This window comes from Bos taurus, chromosome 7 (assembly GCF_002263795.3).
Source record: "Bos taurus isolate L1 Dominette 01449 registration number 42190680 breed Hereford chromosome 7, ARS-UCD2.0, whole genome shotgun sequence".
NCBI lineage: Eukaryota > Metazoa > Chordata > Mammalia > Artiodactyla > Bovidae > Bos > Bos taurus.
Genome location: NC_037334.1, coordinates 37,598,352 through 37,618,026, shown reverse-complemented (window position 1 = coordinate 37,618,026; position 19,675 = coordinate 37,598,352). Strand labels below are relative to the sequence as shown.

The 19,675-nt window shown below is 36.9% G+C and overlaps 1 protein-coding gene across 1 annotated transcript in view; it reads left to right on the top strand.

Annotated features, from left to right (window-relative positions):
• The window catches only part of COMMD10 (COMM domain containing 10), a 184,318-nt gene extending 165,061 nt beyond the window's left edge, over nucleotides 1–19,257 (top strand). Inside the window, 2 exon segments of the mRNA NM_001083489.1 lie at nucleotides 17,278–17,337; nucleotides 18,086–19,257. Of these exon segments, the coding sequence (NP_001076958.1) occupies nucleotides 17,278–17,337; nucleotides 18,086–18,124 (99 nt within the window). The 3' untranslated portion in view covers nucleotides 18,125–19,257.
• Nucleotides 19,258–19,675: the final 418 nt, after the last annotated feature.

Below are 19,675 nucleotides of genomic sequence, written 5' to 3'. Positions count from 1 at the left end.
TGTTGCTTTTTATGATTTTTATGTAATAAAATGTCTTTTTAATTTTAGATTTGTCCCTTATCTTTTTATAAAAGCACCTCTAAATACAGTATGTTGATTCTTTTCAGCTGTTTTAGCCTCTTCCTAATAAGCACCTCCCTCTCAACTTTCCATGAATGTGCTATGTACTGAGAAATGCTTTTTAACAATTATTTTGGTTCTTTAGATTGTAATCCATCTTTGCTCATATACATATAGATTATTAAAGAAGATAATGATCTTCTACCTCTAATGATCTATGTCTTGCCAGTGTTAGTTTTTTACCTAGAGAAATAAGGAACAGGAATGGGAGAAATAGTGAATACTCTTCTTTATTCCATTTCTGTATATTCAAGTCCCATCTCCAAATACTAGGTCTAATTTTACCTCTATTACAAATTTGAAGTGAAGGTAAAAGATATTAATTTCCATTTTTCCCCTTTATTTTCAACTTTCTAATCTAAGGTTAATAACTAGAGGGCATTTAAAAAATCATTCTTCTAATCTTGATGTAGTTAAGAATTATATTTGTACATTTTTAAGTCTTTTGTTTGTTTCTCATTTCCTTCTTTGTATTTTTGTTTCTGCCAGTTTTTATCCTTCTTCTAAAGGTAAAGAGATGAGATGCTTGGTGGCAAATTTAATTGTATTCTTTATCTACTCTTTTTATGGGCAAAGTCAGTCAGTTCAGTTGCTCAGTCGTGTCCGACTCTTTGCGACCCCATGAATCACAGCACGCCAGGCCTCCCTATCAATCACCAACTCCCGGAGTTCACCCAGACTCACGTCCATCGAGTAAGTGATGCCATCCAGCCATCTCATCCTCTGTCGTCCCCTTCTCCTCCTGCCCCCAATCCCTCCCAGCATCAGGGTCTTTTCCAATGAGTCAACTCTTCGCATGAGGTGGCCAAAGTACTGGAGTTGCAGCTTTAGCATCATTCCTTCCAAAGAAATCCCAGGGCTGATCTCCTTCAGAATGGACTGGTTGGATCTCCTTGCAGTCCAAGGGACTCTCAAGAGTCTTCTCCAACACCACAGTTCAAAAGCATCAATTCTTCAGCGCTCAGCCTTCTTCACAGTCCAACTCTCACATCCATACATGACCACAGGAAAAACCATAGCCTTGACTAGAGTGGGAACCTAAATTATATTTGGGTGTTGGATTACTTGAATATCAGCTCTGTTAGTCCCTGTAAATTTTAAATATTTCATAGTTAGAAAGGAAAAGGTATACTGGGAGAAGTTTATGGAGAGCTTTGACTTCTAGTCAAAAAAAGATAGACCTTTAAGTGTTGGTAATGAGGGAGATACTGACCATTTTTATTAGAAGAGCAACTTGATAAAAGTGGCACTTTAAAAAACTGAATATGGCATCTGTATTTAGCATGATCTAGAGAATGATGAGATTGAAGAAAAAAAATGTATGCAAATTCAACATTCTACACTTGATCTTAACCAAAAGGTCAAGAAGCAATGCAAATACAGCTTTCTAATTTTTGAGAAATTGGTGCTTAGACCAAGTAGTGGCTTGTGAAATGGGAAGGAAAGGGGAAGGGTTGCTGCTTTCTTTAATATAATAATGTTGGTAAGCATTCCCAAATGCAAGTGTTACTAATCCTGCCTAATGTACTTCATATACTTCAGAACCTATCTCATATCTAGTTCCTGCTGCATAAATGTAAGTGCTCTCCATTTCAAACCAAGACCAAACTGAGAGCATGGTCAGTAATGTGGTTCTTAATCCTAAGCCACCCATGTGGAAGATCATCTTTTATGAAGGGCATCAGTTAGCTCTGTTACCATTAATATGCTTTCCAATTAGTCTGGCCCATCTCAAAAGAGCCTTTGTCTGTTTGGAAGAGTTCTGATTTGCAGCATTGTCCTTGGCTACTTCTACAAGTTTCTGCAAACTTTTATTTAAGCCAGTGTCTTCATAAATGTCTAAAAGAGAAACTCTTAAATGATTGTTTCACCCCACTTTAGGTAACATTGCTCCACACAAATAATCTGTATTTTTACAAAATCATTAACTTTTTCCAACTACATGACACAACTCAGTCTTTGGTCACAGCTTTTGGGTAAATTCCACCAGCCTTATTGATTTTATATTTGTTAGAGCTGACTTGAAAGTGAAAATCACTTGTTATAACTTTCAGTTTAGTTCAGTTTAGTCGCTCAGTCATGTTTGACTCTTTGCGACCCTATGAACTGCAGCACACCAGGCCTCCCTATCCATCACCAGCTCCCAGAGCTTGCTCAAACTCACATCCATTGAGTCGGTGATGCCATCTAACCATCTCATCCTCTGTCATCCCCTTCTCCTCCTGCCTCCAATCTTTTCCAGCATCAGGGTCTTTTCCAATGAGTCAGTTCTTCTTATCAGGTGGCCAAAGTACCGGAGTTTCAGATTCATCATCAGTCCTTCCAATGAATATTCAGGACTGATCTCCTTTAGGATGGAGTGGTTGGATCTCCTTGCAGTCCAAGGGACTCTCAAGAGTCTTCTCTAACACCACAGTTCAAAAGCATCAATTCTTTGGTGTTCAGTTTTATTTATAGTCCAACTCTCACATCCATATGTGGCTACTGGAAAAAACATAGTTTTGACTAGATAGACCTTTGTTGGCAAAGTGATGTCTCTACTTTTTACTATGCTGTCTAGGTTGGTCAGGAGAAGGCAATGGCATCCCACTCCAGTACTTAACGCCTGGAAAATCCCATGGACAGAGGAGCCTGGTGGGCTACAGTCCACGGGGTTGCTAGAGTCGGAAACGACTGAGCGACTTCACTTTCACTTTTCACTTTCATGCATTGGAGAAGGAAATGGCAACCCACTCCAGTGTTCTTGCCTGGAGAATTCCAGGGACAGGGAAGCCTGGTGGGCTGCCGTCTCTGGGGTCGCACAGAGTTGGACACGACTGAAGCGACTTAGCAGCAGCAGCAGCAGGTTGGTCATAGCTTTTCTTCCAAGGAGCAGGCGTTTTTAAATTTCATGGCTGTAGTCACCATTTGCAGCCCCCCAAAATAAAGTCTTTCTCTGTTTTCATTGTTTCCCTGTCTATTTGCCATGAAGTGATGGGACTGGAGGCCATGATCTTATTTTTTTGAATGTTGAGTTTTAAGCCTACTTTTTCACTCTCCTCTTTTACTTTCATCAAGAGGCTCTCTAGTTCTTCTTCGCTTTCTGCCATAAGGGTGGTGTTATCTGCGTATCTGAGGTTACTGATACTTCTCCCAGCAATCTTGATTCCAGCTTGTGCTTCATCCAGCCAGGCATTTCTCATGATGTACTCTGCATATAAGTTAAATAAACAGGGTGACAATATACAGCCTTGATGTACTCCTTTCCCAATTTGGAACCAGTTTGTTGTTCCATGTCCAGTTCTAACTGTTGCTTCTTGACCTGCATACAGATTTCTCAGGAGGCACATAAGGTGGTCTGGTATTCCCATCTCTTGAAGAATTTTCCACAGTTTGTTGTGATCCACACAGTCAAAGGCTTTTGTGTAGTCAATAAAGCAGGAGTAGATGTTTTCCTGTAACTCTCTTGCTTTTTTGATGATCTAACCAGATGTTAGCAATTTGATGTCTGGTTCCTCTATCTTTTCTAAATCCAGCTTGAACATCTGGAAGTACATGGTTTATGTACTGTTGAAGCCTGGCTTGAAGAATTTTGAGCATTACTTTGCTAGTGTGTAAGATGAGTGCAATTGTGCAGTCGTTTGAACATTCTTTGACATTGCCTTTCTTTGGGATTGGAATGAAAACTGACCTTTTCCAGTCCAGTGGCCACTGCTGAGTTTTCCAAATTTGCTGGCATATTGAGTGCAGCTCAACTGAGATTTTATCACCTCCACTAGCTTTGTTCCTAGTGATGCTTCTTAAGCCCCGTTATCTTAAGGCCCTTATCACTTTGGAGCTACACGAAATTTAACCTGTTCTTAAATAAAGTTATATTCTAGTCACCTATGGAATAATCTATGTATTAATTCCCTGTTCCATTAATCTGTGATTTTTGAAGCAGCTGTATGTGACCTGTCAAAAAAAAAAAGTGATATTTGATGGATACTCTTAGCATTCTGTCATTTTTTTCTCGTCCAGGTTAAGAAATGTCTTTGAAACCCCTGTTTATTTTCTAGAACTGTGAAATGCTAGAAATTATATAAAACGGTTTCAGGTTCACAATTACTATTGAGAACTTTTTAATATGTTATTTAAAGGTTTGTTTTATTGGCTTGGCCTAGGTCACAAAGCTCATTAAGATTAATGACTAGGCTTCTGAGGCATATAGCTTCTCTAATCATCAACAGATACAAAATGTTAAACCAGACTGTATAGCTTTATTATGTTATGAGTCATTTCAGGCAGACATCACATGTAACAGGCAAGAGCCGAACAGTCCAGTTTTAATGTTTCTGAGTCAAACCTTTGGCTTTTATTTCTCTTTGTAGATAAACTATAGAGTGTTAAAATTGACATGCAAGCATATTTTATAGACTTTATATGAATATATAATTCATTAAAATGCTTGGAAATACTCATTCAAAACATTTTTTGTTAATCAAATTTAGATAAAGGATAAACCTGGAGGCACAATTTACTTTTTTAAAACTACCAATTTTAAAATCACATTTTTCTTCTCTTAAAGAAGTTTGCATGATGTGAGATGTTACTGTTGTTTGAAAATTTATATAAATAGGAGCTGCTAAGTGATACATTCTGTTTATTCCAAAGAGATGATCTAACAGTCTGTAGCTGTCTCTAGCTTTTCCTATAAAACAGCAGTGCATCAAATGGTAGTGAAGAGGGCCTGAAATTTCATCCTTGAAATGAATAATTATGCTTTATTCAGTACAGCTGATTTTACTTTCTTCTACTAGCATATAAACAACAGGTCCTTTTAAACTAGTAGTAGTGAACATAATTTGGAATAGGAATGCTTATTAGGTCACTTTTGTTAAGTAGAGCTAATAATTTGAGGCATTTGTGTACAGTAGGGATTGGCAAACATCTTTTATGTAAAGGGCCAAATAGTAAATATTTTTTTAACACAAGAGCAACCACAGACCGTACATAAACCATACATAAACAAATGAGTGTGGCTGTGTTCCAATAAATCTTTATTTATAAACACTGACAACAAGCCACATTTAGCCTGTGGACTATAGTTTACCAACCGCTGGTCTACATTCATTTGAATTCTTCATTTTCTATGCACCTCTTTAATCCACTGGTGTTGGCTTCTTCTTACCAAAACACCAAAAATACTTTGGCCCATGTCAGTAGCATTTTCCTTATCACTGAGTCTAAAATAAAAACTTCCTAGTCCTTTTCTCAGTTGGGTTTGGGGAGCCTTTGACACTTGAATTGCTCCTTCTTAAAATTCTTTTATCTTTCTTTAGGGTCCATGATAGCACTTTTTGAGTTTTTATCCTACCTCTCAAGACACTTGTAAGGTTTTGTTTTTGCAAGGCTCTACTTTTTTTTTTTTTTTAATAGCCAGTTCCTTAAATATTAGCGTGCATTAGGAATCGATTTGTTTATATTTTATATTGTTTCCAGAATAGGCAGTCTGTAGGCACAGAGAGTAGATTGCTGTTGGGACAAGGGGTTAGGAGGGAGGTTTGGTAGATGATAGCCGAAGGGCCCATGGCTTCCTTTTGGGGTGATGAAAAGGCTCTAAAATTAATTGTTGTGATAGTTACATAGTTTTATGAATATACTAAAAAACCAATGAATTATACACTTTAAGTGGGTGCATTGAATGGTGTATGGAGAGTGTCTTGGACAGCAAGGAGGTCAAACCAGTCAATCTTAAAGGAAATCAACCATGAATACTCATTGAAAGGACTGATGCTGAAGCTGAAGCTTCAGTATTTTGCTCACCTGAAACAAACAGCCAACTTATTGGAAAAGTCCCTGATGCTGGGAAAGATTGAGGGCAGGAGGAGAAGAGGGCATCAGAGGATTAGATGGCTGGATGCCATCACCGATGCAATGGACATGAACTTGGGCAAACTCCAGGAGATGATGAGGGACAGGGAGGCCTGGAGTGCTGCAGTCCATGGGGTTGCAAAGAGTTGGACATGACTGGGTGACTGAACACACACAAAATGATGTATGATCATCTCCATAAGGCTGTTAAAAGACTATAAGTTAAATTCTCCAATGTTGTTATTTTTCCCAAGTTAAAAATTAAGCTCACATTCCACCCTTTGCTCAAGTACCATAGTACAGACTGAACAATCTCCCAGTGCTATCTATTTTGAATTCATAGTAATAACCCCTAGACACTACATTTTAAATGTAAAATGAAAATCTTATTTATGAACTCCAGATACACTTAGGAGTATAGAAAAATACCAGCTTGTTAGAACCATTTCATTTTTAGAGTATGCATTATTAGTTCATTTGATGATTCCAAGAGGAATTTGCAAATTATAATCAGGTAATTAGGTTAGCAGGGAACTAATGTGGATGGGAAAAAATCAGCTCAGTCTTCATCTGTCAGCATTACAAGTTAAAAATTTGTAATCGAACAACATGATTACAAGTTAACAATTTCTTCTAGATGGTTGTTGCCTTAAATTAACCTCATAATCAAATTAGTTACTGTGCCTGCCTGTCTTTAGGGTTTTGGGCCCACATGTGTTGAGGGTGAAATAGGGGGTTTCCTATTATTATGCTGCAGGTTAACAATAGGTTTTCAGATGCCCCTTACATGAATCCAATGACGAATCCAATGCCCTTCATAACATGAAACAAATGTTGAACCTACATTTTTTAGTATGCAGACGCAGAGCTTCCAGCTAGGTGGTAAGAACTGTAAATTGTAACTGAATTGTGAAATTAATGCTCATTTAGGTGCACGTGTTGGTTCTTTTTTAAAACCTTAACAACTGACCTGACAGTATGAGATGGAAAAAAAATTAAACCAACATATGTTTTTAATTGCTTTTTTTTTTTTAGCACTGTGAATTACATTAGGTTGCTTAATTTAGGATGCAAAGTGTGCAGTAGCTGCTGAAAGTACACACGCACCATCCAAATTTCTGTGAATTTACTCTCGGTATGGTAAAGTGACTTTATGAACAAAGAAGAAACCCAGACTTGGATACTGAGCTCATAGTCTTTAAAACTACACATTGAAAACATAATATGATTTCCATTTGGTATCTAGTTTACCCGGAATCCCTCAGCTAGGATGCTAGCATATGTTTTGAGAAATTAAGTAATGTCACTACTCCTAAATCTGTAGTGATAATGCTTTAGTAATCAGATAAGTACTTATAATTAGAATAAAGTATAATTTTCAGAAAAAGATAACATCACCTATAATATTTATTACAGGAAAAAAGCTCCATTTTTTGCTATCAGTGCTCTTTTTAACATAATTTCTTACTGTATTTAAGAAGCTTCATGTAATCATATTCAAAACCTCTTATCTTGCTGATTATATTCAGCAACCATAGCTAAATATTTCAATACCAAAGCTGAAAATCATAGTGACATATCAGCATACACATAATAAATTATAGTTAATGAATACTATAGGAGCCACATTTTGATTGGTTCCAAGTTTGTGATCTGCTCAGGCATAGCACATTGTTAATTTTTAAGAGGAGAAAAAATATGGTGATGATATGATTGCCAAGCATATTGTTCTGTCTACACAAGAATGAAGTAATATTTTAGCCAGAATGAAGAGAGCATATACAGATAACAGAGTAAATGTTCTAAAAGCTGCAGTATATATCCCTGATTAAACATTTAGTGACAATATTTCGTATATATTTTACATGATTTTTATATTGAATAAAAGTTTCTGGCCAAAAATGGTTCATTGTTATGTTGAGAGCCACAACTACTGTGTTTTTAGCTGAGTATGTATTTACAAAACCTCCTGTCTTCAGCTTTCACTTGTTTGAGGAAGAGGCCTTCAAGCTAAGTAGAGAATCAGTTCTTAGAATTTAATTATTGTACTACTTGGTCCACGTATTTACTGAGTATGGGAGAGTTATAAGACCTGGAAAACTACTCTCAGCATAGGGGGCAAACACTGTAGAATACTTGGAAAACATTGTCGTCAGTTAGACAAAATCCATTTATTCTGATATTCTCCATATATATTATTTTCCTCTCCCAGTGGGTGAAAGGGAACATATTTAAATTTAGCAACCTCCCCTTCTTAAAATTAAGCTTAATAAACATCTATTAAGTTATTAAGTACTATGATCAAGTACTGTACTAAGCTGTTAGATGCAAATAAGGGCAAGCCCCTCTCTTGAACAGCATACCATCAACGGTATTTGATTGGCCAAAAGGTTTTCCTGTAAGATAACGGGAAAATCTGAACAAACTTTTTGGCCAACCCAATATAAATGTAAGTGATTGCATACAATGGGAAGGGAGTTTGTGGGAGAATAGATACCTGGTGGGCTTCCCAGGTGGCTCGGTGGTAAAGAGCGTGTCTGCCAGGCACGAGATGTGAGTTCAGTCCCTGGGTGGGCGGATCCCCTGGAGAGGGAAATGGCAACCCACTCTAATCTTCTCACCTAGGAAATCCCATGGACAGAGGAGCCTGGTGTGCTACACCGCGTGGAGTCGCAAAAGAGTTGGACATGACTTAGCGACTAAACAACAGTGATAGATACATATATATGTAGGGCTGAGTCCCTTTGCTGTCCACCAGAAACTGTCACAACATTGTTAATTGACTATACGTCAAAACAGTATAAAAGAGTTAAAAAATTTGTTTCAGTTGCTAAGTTGTATCCTACTCTTTTGTGACTCCAGGGACTGTAGCCCGTCAGGCTCGTCTGTCCATGGGATTTCCCAGGCAAGATTACTGGAGTGGGTTGCCATTCCCTTTTCCAGGGGATCTTCACAACCTAGAGATCAGACCCACATCTCCTGCTTTGGCGGGTAGATTCTTTACTACTGAGCCACCTGGGATACCCTTTAAAATAAAATAGGGAAAGATAGAAATATACATCGGGTGCGGCAGTGTCAACTGAGCTGAGTATTAAAGAATCTAGCCAAATGAAATAGCTGGTATATGTCCATGTATGTATGTCCACACGCACACCCAAGAGCAACTGGGAGCATTACTGGGAGAAGACAGGGAACAGCATGAACGAAGACCTGAAGCATGCAGAATGCTACAGCTACTGCTGGGGCATGCAGTGCGTGAGGAGGATGTTAGGAGATGAGGTGGAGTCATGGGTCAGGTCGTGGAAGTCTTGAATGCCATGCTCATGACCTTGAAACTTGCTTTCGCTGTTTATATACTGCCATTATTCCTAAACAGATAAGCATTTGGTCAAACCTTACATTGCAAAGATTGGAAGAAGACAAGTTATAATTAGGTTGGTTTGACCCTGTGGAGATGCTGTTCATAGCTTGGATTCCATGTGTTTGTTGCAGTTGTCCTTTTATAACTTCTGTCAAACTTGGATACAAGCTCAGGGTTTTCAGTTTGCCCACTGCCCTCCTCAAACAGCGGGGCCAATGCCTGTGAGATTTTGGATCCTGCTAGACCGGGCAGTATTGTAATGAAGAGACTTTGGAATCACAGGACTTGAGGGAGCAACAGAAATCAGCTCCATATGCAGGTGAAAGTAGTAATTTTTCTTGCTGTGTTTCTCTGTATGATGCATTATATTCGTCGGGCTAACATTGTTTGTATGTTTCGGACTAACATTGTTTATGTGTTTGGAATTAGAATTTTAAACATGGCAATTATGTTAACTTTGTGAAATTTTCACAGTAGATTTTTTAAAAAATAATATAACAGAGACAAAGAGTTGCTTTTTTTTTTTCCTGGAAATTTTTGAGAAATTTAAGATCTTAACCTCACATTTGGACTGCAAGAAGATCCAACTAGTCCATTCTGAAGGAGATCAGCCCTGGAATTTCTTTGGAAGGAATGATGCTAAAGCTGAAACTCCAGTACTTTGGCCACCTCATGCGAAGAGTTGACTCATTGGAAAAGACTCTGATGCTGGGAGGGATTGGGGGCAGGAGGAGAAGGGGACGACAGAGGATGAGATGGCTGGATGGCATCACTGACTTGATGGACGTGAGTCTGAGTGAACTCTGGGAGTTGGTGATGGACAGGGAGGCCTGGCGTGCTGCGATTCATGGGGTCGCAAAGAGTCAGACACGACTGAGCGACTGAGCTGAACTGAACTGAACTGAACCTCACATTTTACATCTCTTACTTGGCACCTTATCAGCCATGTTTATTGAACTATTTATTTACCCTCAGTAGAGCATTTATGTATTTCTGTATATAATGAATTAGAAAAGGGAAATAATTGTGCAAATTCATGGGGAGAAGTCTTTTTCTGTAAGTTAGCTTGATACACAGGTGAAAGCGCTATTTTATCTTGTTACCATAATAGTGTAGTGGAAAGAACAATGACTAGTTCCAGTGCTGCATACTTTGCATGAGTTACTTCAACTTTGTGAGACTAGTTTTCTCATCTGTTAAATAAGATGGTTGAGTTAGGTTACTGCTAAAGCTTTTTCTTACTGACATTTTGTTGTCCTCTACCTCAGTTCCCCGGTTTACTTTGTTTATGGAGGTTGCCTGTCAGCATCCTTAAGTCATAGAATTGATAAGAACCTTGGGCAATTGTGTAGTTCAACCACCTTGCAGAAAAATGGAAATTTGCTCTTTCCCTCTACCTAGAATGTTTTACTCGCACCTTTTCAAGCTGGCATCCTCTGAATCAAGCTGATTATAACATCTAGTACCCCTTTTGTTGCCAGGATTAATTCCATTGGTCTGATAATGGATAGGGAATCCTTTTTTTCTCACTATTCTATGTACATTCTTATAGTTGGAAGCTTAGCTATAAAGGACAACCTGCCTACCTAGAAAAGGATCTTTCTTTGGTCAAGAGTGTACTCATTCCTATGGCTTATCCATTTCTGCATCAGTACTGTTTAAATGTTTATTGAATTACTGAATATTATGGGTGGTAGAAATGGTTAATGCTCATATATATGAGTAGAATGGCACTGACTATTCAGTAATAGTGTAGATAGTCAGCAAATAATAAGAGACAGTGGAATATTTTTACAGTGATCTGTAACTGTATATAGTTGTAGAGTATAATTTATAGATATATTTATTTAAAAAATGGTGTCTAATGATTTTTGTTTTGTAAACCACTCAGTGGAATTTAAAATATTATTTAAATTTTATATCTGTCCATTTCTGTAACTGAGGAGAAAATTTCTTTAAGTACCTAGGAAATTATTTTTAGGTTTAACTAAGACAAGAGATTAGTAGTATTTCTTTTACTGGAATCCTCTACTCCTGATTTTCTAGGTATAAATATAATTGTATGGTTTCTAATTCTGATGTCCTACTTAATTTTAAAAGCTAAGCAATGTAAATTTGGTTTAATTCTTATCTAGTTTATGTCTATATTATTTAGAGTTTATTATTAGATAATTTGTGATACGACTAATGCATTTCTGTCTTGAAAAATATGTATATTTTCCTAATTTCTCACAAATGGGAAAGCAAATGATATTCTTACTGTCAGCTTCCATCAAGTTAGACCTCTCTGAAGACCTTACTAAATTTTATTTCCATGGGAATTTTGCTAATGGGTATAAGCAACATTATCTAGGTACTCATAGACAGGATTACAAATCAAAAATAGAGGAAATAGGTGAACAAATACATTTTCCTTCTCTTTTCAGAAATGGGCAGAATGTCAGTCTTTGTACCTTCATTTTCACTTTGCAGTGTTTTCAGATAGGGTGCGGAAAGTCTGTTTGGTATTAATGCATGAGACCAGCTTAGACAACATAAGTCATGCATTTCCTAAATGGGCTCTTGGTTATATTCTCATATATATAAAGCAGAAGAAAGAGAGTAAATCTTCTAGTCTGTATATATTTAGTTAATAGTATTAGTGACTTTAATGAGTCTTACTGGAACATTGAAGGCAGGCCACCCAGTTTTATTGCCTGTGTGCCAACTTACTAAATTATTTGGATTCATGTAATAAATACCTCCAGTTTCACATGCCATGCAAAAAACATTTATGAACCTGGTGATAATCATCAGTTACGGAACACCTACTTACCCTAAATATCGGTGTTCTGAAGGGGTCAGTCCCAGGCTGCCCTCCCTGTTCACACTGCTTTCTTCTCCTGGCAGTCTTCTTTGGTTTAAATAGCAATATATCATTAACTCCCAAGTGTGTATCTTTTTCTGGCTTCCCAGGCTTATTTCACATATTTTGGGGGAATATCACAGACTATCAAACTAACTGTGTCTGAAACTGCGCTTTTGAGTCTCCCTTCAAATCTGCTCCTCTGTAGAGTTTCCTATCTCAGTTGCATCCGCCAGTTTCTCTTGCTGGAAACCTGAGAGTCATTCTGACTCCTTCTATTCCTTCACCTCCTTCCCCAACCCAGATCTGTTCCTGAATGCTATCTCTTCTACCTCTAAACCATTAAAATTTTTTTTTCACTTTTCTCTATCACTGCTGCCGTCGCTATCTTTGCCTAGACAAATGCAATATAACCTCCTAGTTGATTCTCCACATCTAGTTTGTCCAGCTCTAATCCATTTACAAATAAAAGCTGAAGTGAGTTTCTAATATGTAAATACAGTTACATCATTCTTGAAGTTCTCCAACGACTTTCCATTGCTCTTAGGCTAAAGATCTTCTCTTCTTTCTATCCCAGAAGAGACGGTGGGGCCTGTATTAGTTTGCTAGGGCTTCCATAACAGTGCCATAGACTGGGTGGCTTATAATAACAGAAGTTTATCTCCCCACAGTTCTTGAGGCTAGAATTTTGAGATCAAAGTGTCCTCAAGATTAATTTCTTCTAAGGCCTCACTCTTTGCCTTATAGATGGCCATCTTCCTCCATTGTCTTCATAGAGCCATTCCTTTCTGTGTCTGTATCCTCATCTCTTCTTATAAGGAAAGGAGTCATATTGGATTAGGACCCACCCACAGGGGTTTTTCTTTTTATTGTTGAATTGTAGGATTTCTTTATATATTCTGGGTATCATATTCGTATTAGGTAATGATTCATAAATATTTTCTCCTATTCCATGGGATAGAATCTTCTCTTAAATCTTCAATGTTATCATCCCTTTGAGACCCTTTTTGACCACGTAACCTTGAATCTCTACCTACCTACCCCCAGACACACATGACTTCTTGCTTTTTCTTCCCAGCACTTGTCATCAATAAACATTTCTATGTGTATGTTGTGAATTATGGTGATAATTTTATTATTGTTATTGTTTTTTATTACATTTCTTATTGTCTGCTTTCTTCAACTAGAATGTGAGGGATTTTGATTTCTATTGCTCCTTGCTATTTATGTAGTATCTAGAACAGACTTTTTACACCTTTAATAAAAACTTATTGAATAAAAATGCATGAATTTAACACGTAACAGTGCTTTTTTTTTAATTGGTAAAATATAGCACACACGCAGAAAAATAGCACAGTAATTTGTCAAAAAAAGGAGACACCCTTATATCCAACACCAAGATCAAGAAATAATTATTGCCTAATTTGTAATAATAATAATCAGAAGAAATGAGAAGCCTCCCTTATGCTTTCTCCCAGTTACTGCCTCCTCTGTCGAGTCACCCAGAGGTGATCAGTGTTGTGATACTTCAATAATATTTTTGTTGCTTCATTACAGTTTTACCACCTAAGTGTTTCTAAAACCTTTTCTGTTGTTTTTTTAGAATCTTCTTATGCATGAAATTAGTCACACATGTTCTTCTGTGCCCACTCCTAATGTTCAACATGGTTTTGTTAGAGTCATGAATGATCCTGTATTTGGCTGTAGTTTGTTATCTGTTTGAATAACATTCCATTGTATTCCTGTACTACAATTTACTTACATATTCTTCTGTTGAAACAAATTTTTATTATTTCCGGTTTTGGTTCTTTTGAATCATGATGCTGTCACTATTCTTGCATCTATCTCATGGTGCCCAAATGTGTATATTTCTATTGAGCTCAATATTAATATTTAGGACTGAATTTCTGGGTCATAGGATGTATATAAATATTCAGCTTTAGTAAATAATTCCAGACAAGTTTGCAAGATAGTTATACATAATTTTATCCCTTTCAACATATATTTTCATGTTTTTCTCTGTTTGGATATCCTCTTCTTGCAAGTGCCTATTCAAGTCTTCTTGTTGCTCTTTTTTTTTTTTTTAAATCAGATCAAGCCTGTCAGTGCATACTGCCCATGAGTAGCCTTTCAGCTAGGAGAACTGCCAGGAAACCTCCCAAGAAAAAGGCTGTTCCTAATTATTTGTCCCTCACCCCCAGTCCTTGCATTCCATCACTGGCCAGACTTTTGTATCATTCACACTGGCTAAATCAAATTTGGCCTCTAAGGGTCTCCTGATGATTTGCTCCTTCTCTCCAGCCAAATGCTACCACCCATGTGACTTTTTTTTTTTTTAATTGAGATATAATTTACATAACATAATATTGGTTTTGGGTGTACAACATAATGATTTGAACCTTCTGTACATTTTCTGAAGAGTAAACAATGGAATTAAAGAGTTTATTCTCGTTTGATAAGCAAATTTGTGACCTTCTGGTTATATTCTCAAGGAAAGCTCAAGTGTGTGTTTTCTTCTTAAAAATGGTATAATCCCAGGAAAGATTTTGATCAGGTGTACTCATAATATTTGTGGAACCTGAAGGAAGAGTAAAAAGGGAGGCCATCGTTCATTCTAAACTTAAAGTCATAAATAAAGCTACCAAACTGTTAAATGAAGTGTGATCTATACTTTTTTCTCAGTAAAGTACTTCTATAATATCCTGAAAGGTCAGATTTGCATTTAATCTTCTTGGACTCTGTGGGCTTCCATGTTAGATAGAACATGACATAGTGGGAAATTGGACCCTGGCCAGCCCCACCCCCCTTTCCTTTTTATCCTACACACCTCATCTCCATCCTTATTTCCCTAAAACTTTTAACCACTGCCCCTGGCTACCCCTTTGGTAAACACAGATTCTCAAAATCTAGGATAATCCTCCTTACATATAGACATGAAACAAAACCATTCCCTCACTTTGTCGTATTCTCATGGTCTTCTCTAAGTCATTGTATGTCTAATGGGAAGTGATCATGATGGTTAATAGCTACCAGTTGTTATGCCAAACATAGGGAGTTTTATATCAACGTATCAGTTCTTTTCCTTCTTGGGGCTATTTCAGTAAGGCAAGATGCTCAAGTTAGTTGACCTTTGAACAATACAGGTTTGAACTGTGCAGATGAAAAAAATCCACATGTAATCCACTTACATGTGGATTTTTTTCAATAAATGCTGTGGCACTACATCATCTGCAGTTGTTTGAGTCTAAGATTGGGAGCCACAGAACTGGAGGGGCAGTTATGGGACTTCATCCACAAAATTTGGTATACACAGCAAGTCCTGGATCCAGTCTCCCAAGGGTACCTAGAGTCTACTGTTATGGATGGATGTGTGTGTATAAAAATAAACATCTCTCTATATATACACACACTCTCATGCACATGCACACACACACACACTCATCACGCACACGCACACACACACATTGTTTCAGATATTGTTATTTTAAGAAGTATTTTTTTTAAGTTACCTTCCTTTCCTTTCCTAAATGTAACATGACTAGAAAATACCACCTTGAAAGATGGCAAAACAAAATAGAGGAAACAAGAGCGTAGCTTGGCTGCTACCTCTAAGTTACAGCAAATCAGTTGTTTACACGCTGATTCAGTCTTCAGTCTCTCCTAACTTTTGGCTGTGGGGGTAAAGAAATGAACTTGCTTCACTTTTCCCTAGGGTAAACCTAGGCTTATCATCTCTTTAACTGCTGGAGGAAATATGGAATAGCTGGATAATGCTGGTTCAGCCTTTGGAGGTTTCATGTTATGAGCCAATTAATCAACTGATTTTTCTAATATGATTGAAAAATTGATAGTTTTTAAAAAATCATTTGTAAAGGATACAGCTTTAAAGCCAGTATGCTGCTTCATTCATTTTAAAACTTAAGTACTTATGTGAGTGTGTAAGAGAAACCAAAGAAAGGAATTTGAGCCTGTGTGCTTAGGCTACATACATCTAAAGGGACGTGCCATTTCTGAGCAGAGCCCCATTGACTCTCCTGAAGTTAGGTAGAGAAGACCTGGTTTGAAAAATGTTGGCTTTCTAAATAGAAATGGAAATCATTAAAACAAGTAAAACCAAAAAACAGTGAGCCTAGAAACTTGGAATTAATATAATGTTGGCAATGACTGTAGGCAGTTAAGCACATGAATCAATGTCTGTTGGCAGCAGTTTTCCACTTGTTCAGTTCATGGTGCCTGTTACGTCACATGAGCACGACAGTGTGGTCGGAGTGGGCAACACATTCCTGATGTTCTCTCCTCGTTAATTTTCACTTCCCAAAGGTACCTTGAGTAAAATAAACATGTTGGAACACTTTTCAGAAACTAGTTTGTTTCCTCAGTTTACAAAATCAACCCCAAGCAGATTGGGGTGGGTTGAGTTAAATGTTGCCCTCTACTCCACCATCCTGTGTACATACGTAATATCACTCAGTATCTGTAGCATCCTTAAAGAGTTCTCTATTGCATATGAGGGGAAAGGAAGGAGCATGTTTAAGTCCCAGCTTTGAAGCTGTTGTGTTAATTGTTAACTTTTGCTGAGTCTGTGCATTTAAAAAGGTAACCATCTCAGCAGGTTAAGATCATAACTGTTGGTTGATGCTTGGAGGCAGCAGCTGTGCTGGTGTGCGGCATTAATGGCTGGATGAGTTCAATCAGATATGCTGCCGCCAGTGTCTTTGTGTAATGGTATTTACCAGATTTCAAATGGACTGCTGAGAAAGATGAAATATAATCTCATGTATTATCTCTGTCTTGAAAAAAATAGATAATGAAAGTGTTCCCTTGTTGGCCTGTATTTTGTTAACCTTTGTGGAAATCAACTTAAAGAACAGATACCCCTGTAGAGTTGAAACCTTTTGTTACAGTGGAGTGTTATTAAATGTGTATTTTGAGTCCTTGGAACAGTGGGGTTGAGTAGACCAGGTAAGGTGTTTTTTTTTTTTTTTTTCCTTTTTTAAACCACTCAGAGAATAATATGGCATATTCTGAGGCTAGCTGGAGAGAAAAGAAATGCAGTGTAAACTGTATAAAACTAAATTTTTTTTTTCTTTCTCCCTTCCTTCCTTTCTTTTCTTTACAGAGCCTGCAGAAAGTTCTTGTGGAATTCAGTCACAAGGAATTGTTTGATTTCTATAACAAGGTATGTATTTTTTTCAATAATTTCCTATATGGGGGTTTTTCACAATGTTTCCTCTATTTCATGAATTCTTATTTTTAAATGCCCTATTGTGGAGCTATGGAGCTTGAGTTCCTTAAACTTCCCTTGTGAATACCTCGTGTTTCACAGTAGGAAGCATTGCTGAGATGAGGAAGATCTGACAGACTAAATCAGGAAGAAAATGGATATGGTTTTAATTAAAACAATAGGATTGTTGTTTTAATGTAAAGCACTGAGTAATAAACTGTGTAGTATCTAGCCACACTGGCCCTTAGATAATGTTAAATATTTTAATTTCTTGGCCCAAGGGAAAAGGAACAAACCAGGTCTATAAAGATTTATCTTTGAGGATATTTCATGTTTCTTTTTAAATGCTGATTTTTGTAACCCAGGAAAATGCACTGTTCCCTCTACCACCCTCCCCTCCAACACCCCATACAAATTTTATGTAGTGATCATTTAAAATAAAACAGCTAGGTGCATTTTAAGCAATAGTATTTAGAAATCCTTCTTTACAAATTTGGAAACTTCACAAGCTGGGGTTCTAATAGCTTCACATAAAAAGAAAAATTTTCCAAGTGGTGTATTTATTGCTCTGTGAGTAGATTTAAAATGCAGAGCTACCAGTTGCATTCTTTTCCTTCATTTGCATATTTCTAAACAACACTTCATATGAGTTTCTCTCCTTTCACCAACTCTCTCTCTCTTTTTTTTTTGTCTCTGTAAACAGCTAGAGACCATACAAGCACAGCTGGATTCCCTTACATGATGTTCTTGAAGACTGGTTTCTCTATCACACTTCTGCCACCTCCTTATTTTACTTTGAAGATTAACTGCCAGGTTGTGTTTTCTGAAGGATTCAGTTGCTTTCTTCTTGTAAATTATATGGCTTATTGCTTCATAGACAAATAACAGCCGAGGAAGATCATTGTTCTGAGTACCGATGTTCTAATATACATTCTCTAGTTCTGTGTGCCAAAAGCAAGCAGTTGTTTAAGAACATTGTTTTAAAGGAAACAAAAGTGGCTATCATGTGGTTTTTACTGCTTATTTTTTGCTTTATTGCCTGACCTGTTTATTTTTTACATACTTGATGATACTTGGGTGTATTAAGGAGGACCTGTGGATACAATATAATGTGTACCTTAGAACACAGAATGTCATTAATTACATTAATAAACATAAGACAGTAGCCACATTCAATTAAATACATTATGGCATTTTTTTTCCTTTAATATAATGAGTATATTTTGAAATTTTAAAGAAGCTAGTACTAGTTTATAAGTCAACTCTAATGAGCATCTCTGTGTGCTTAATTTTTTTCTCTGAGTTTAATGATTTAATAACAGTTTACATTTTTGTGTGCTTTTCTTTGTACTGCAAATTAATAATAATTCATAGCATGGGAGACAGATTCAGATCATGAATAAAAATAATTGTAATGAGTGCTAAATGAATATCCTTAAATTTTTAAAACATTTTTATATTCTCTTTCTGTAAAGATGTTAATTAATTTCAATCAATGAGATTTTTATGTCTTAGAATTAGTTGAACTTAAGTGCACAGTATTTTATGCTATGGCTATATATACATATGAGTATAGTTGGCAGCAGAAAATAATCACTTGAAGTTTTTATGAATGAAAAGTCTGTACTGTATTTTTTCTAGGGAGACAGGCAGACAGCAAGGGAGGGAGGAAAGAAGGAAAACGGGAGAGAAGGAGAAAATGAGAGAAAGAGAGAACAACAGAGAGATTCAAATATGACTTCACATGAAAGAATTTGATTTCAGAAATAGCCTATGGTTAAACAGAACCATTGAATTTAAATCACAGTCCTTACATGAGGTATCTGAGTAATACAAATGTTAAATGTCTCCCAAATAAATGTTCAGTATATGGAATTTATGCCCTTATTTATTTATATGTGTGTTTGTATGTTGTTGCTTAGAAGGATTGGGTGTTTGGATTATTTCAGAATGTAAATATTATAGTGGCTGTCCATAGTTGATTGATTTGAAAAGTTGTTAAACCTCCATCGATAGCATATCTAGAAGACACTTTTATAATATAACAGGATTTGTTTCCATATATAGCTTGCAGGACCTGTCTTATATTTTTATGCACTGTTCTGCTGGTCCCCAGAGGAACGTACCTGACTGCTATAAACATTTTGGTAAATATTCTTTCAGACTTCTTCCTATGTACAAATAGACATCCATCATTTCAAGCTGACTTTGTGAGGCCTTCCTGACAGTGACCATATGAATAGGTAGACATTTTCATTGGTATGATGCCGACTTAATTCCCAGTGTAGGTATC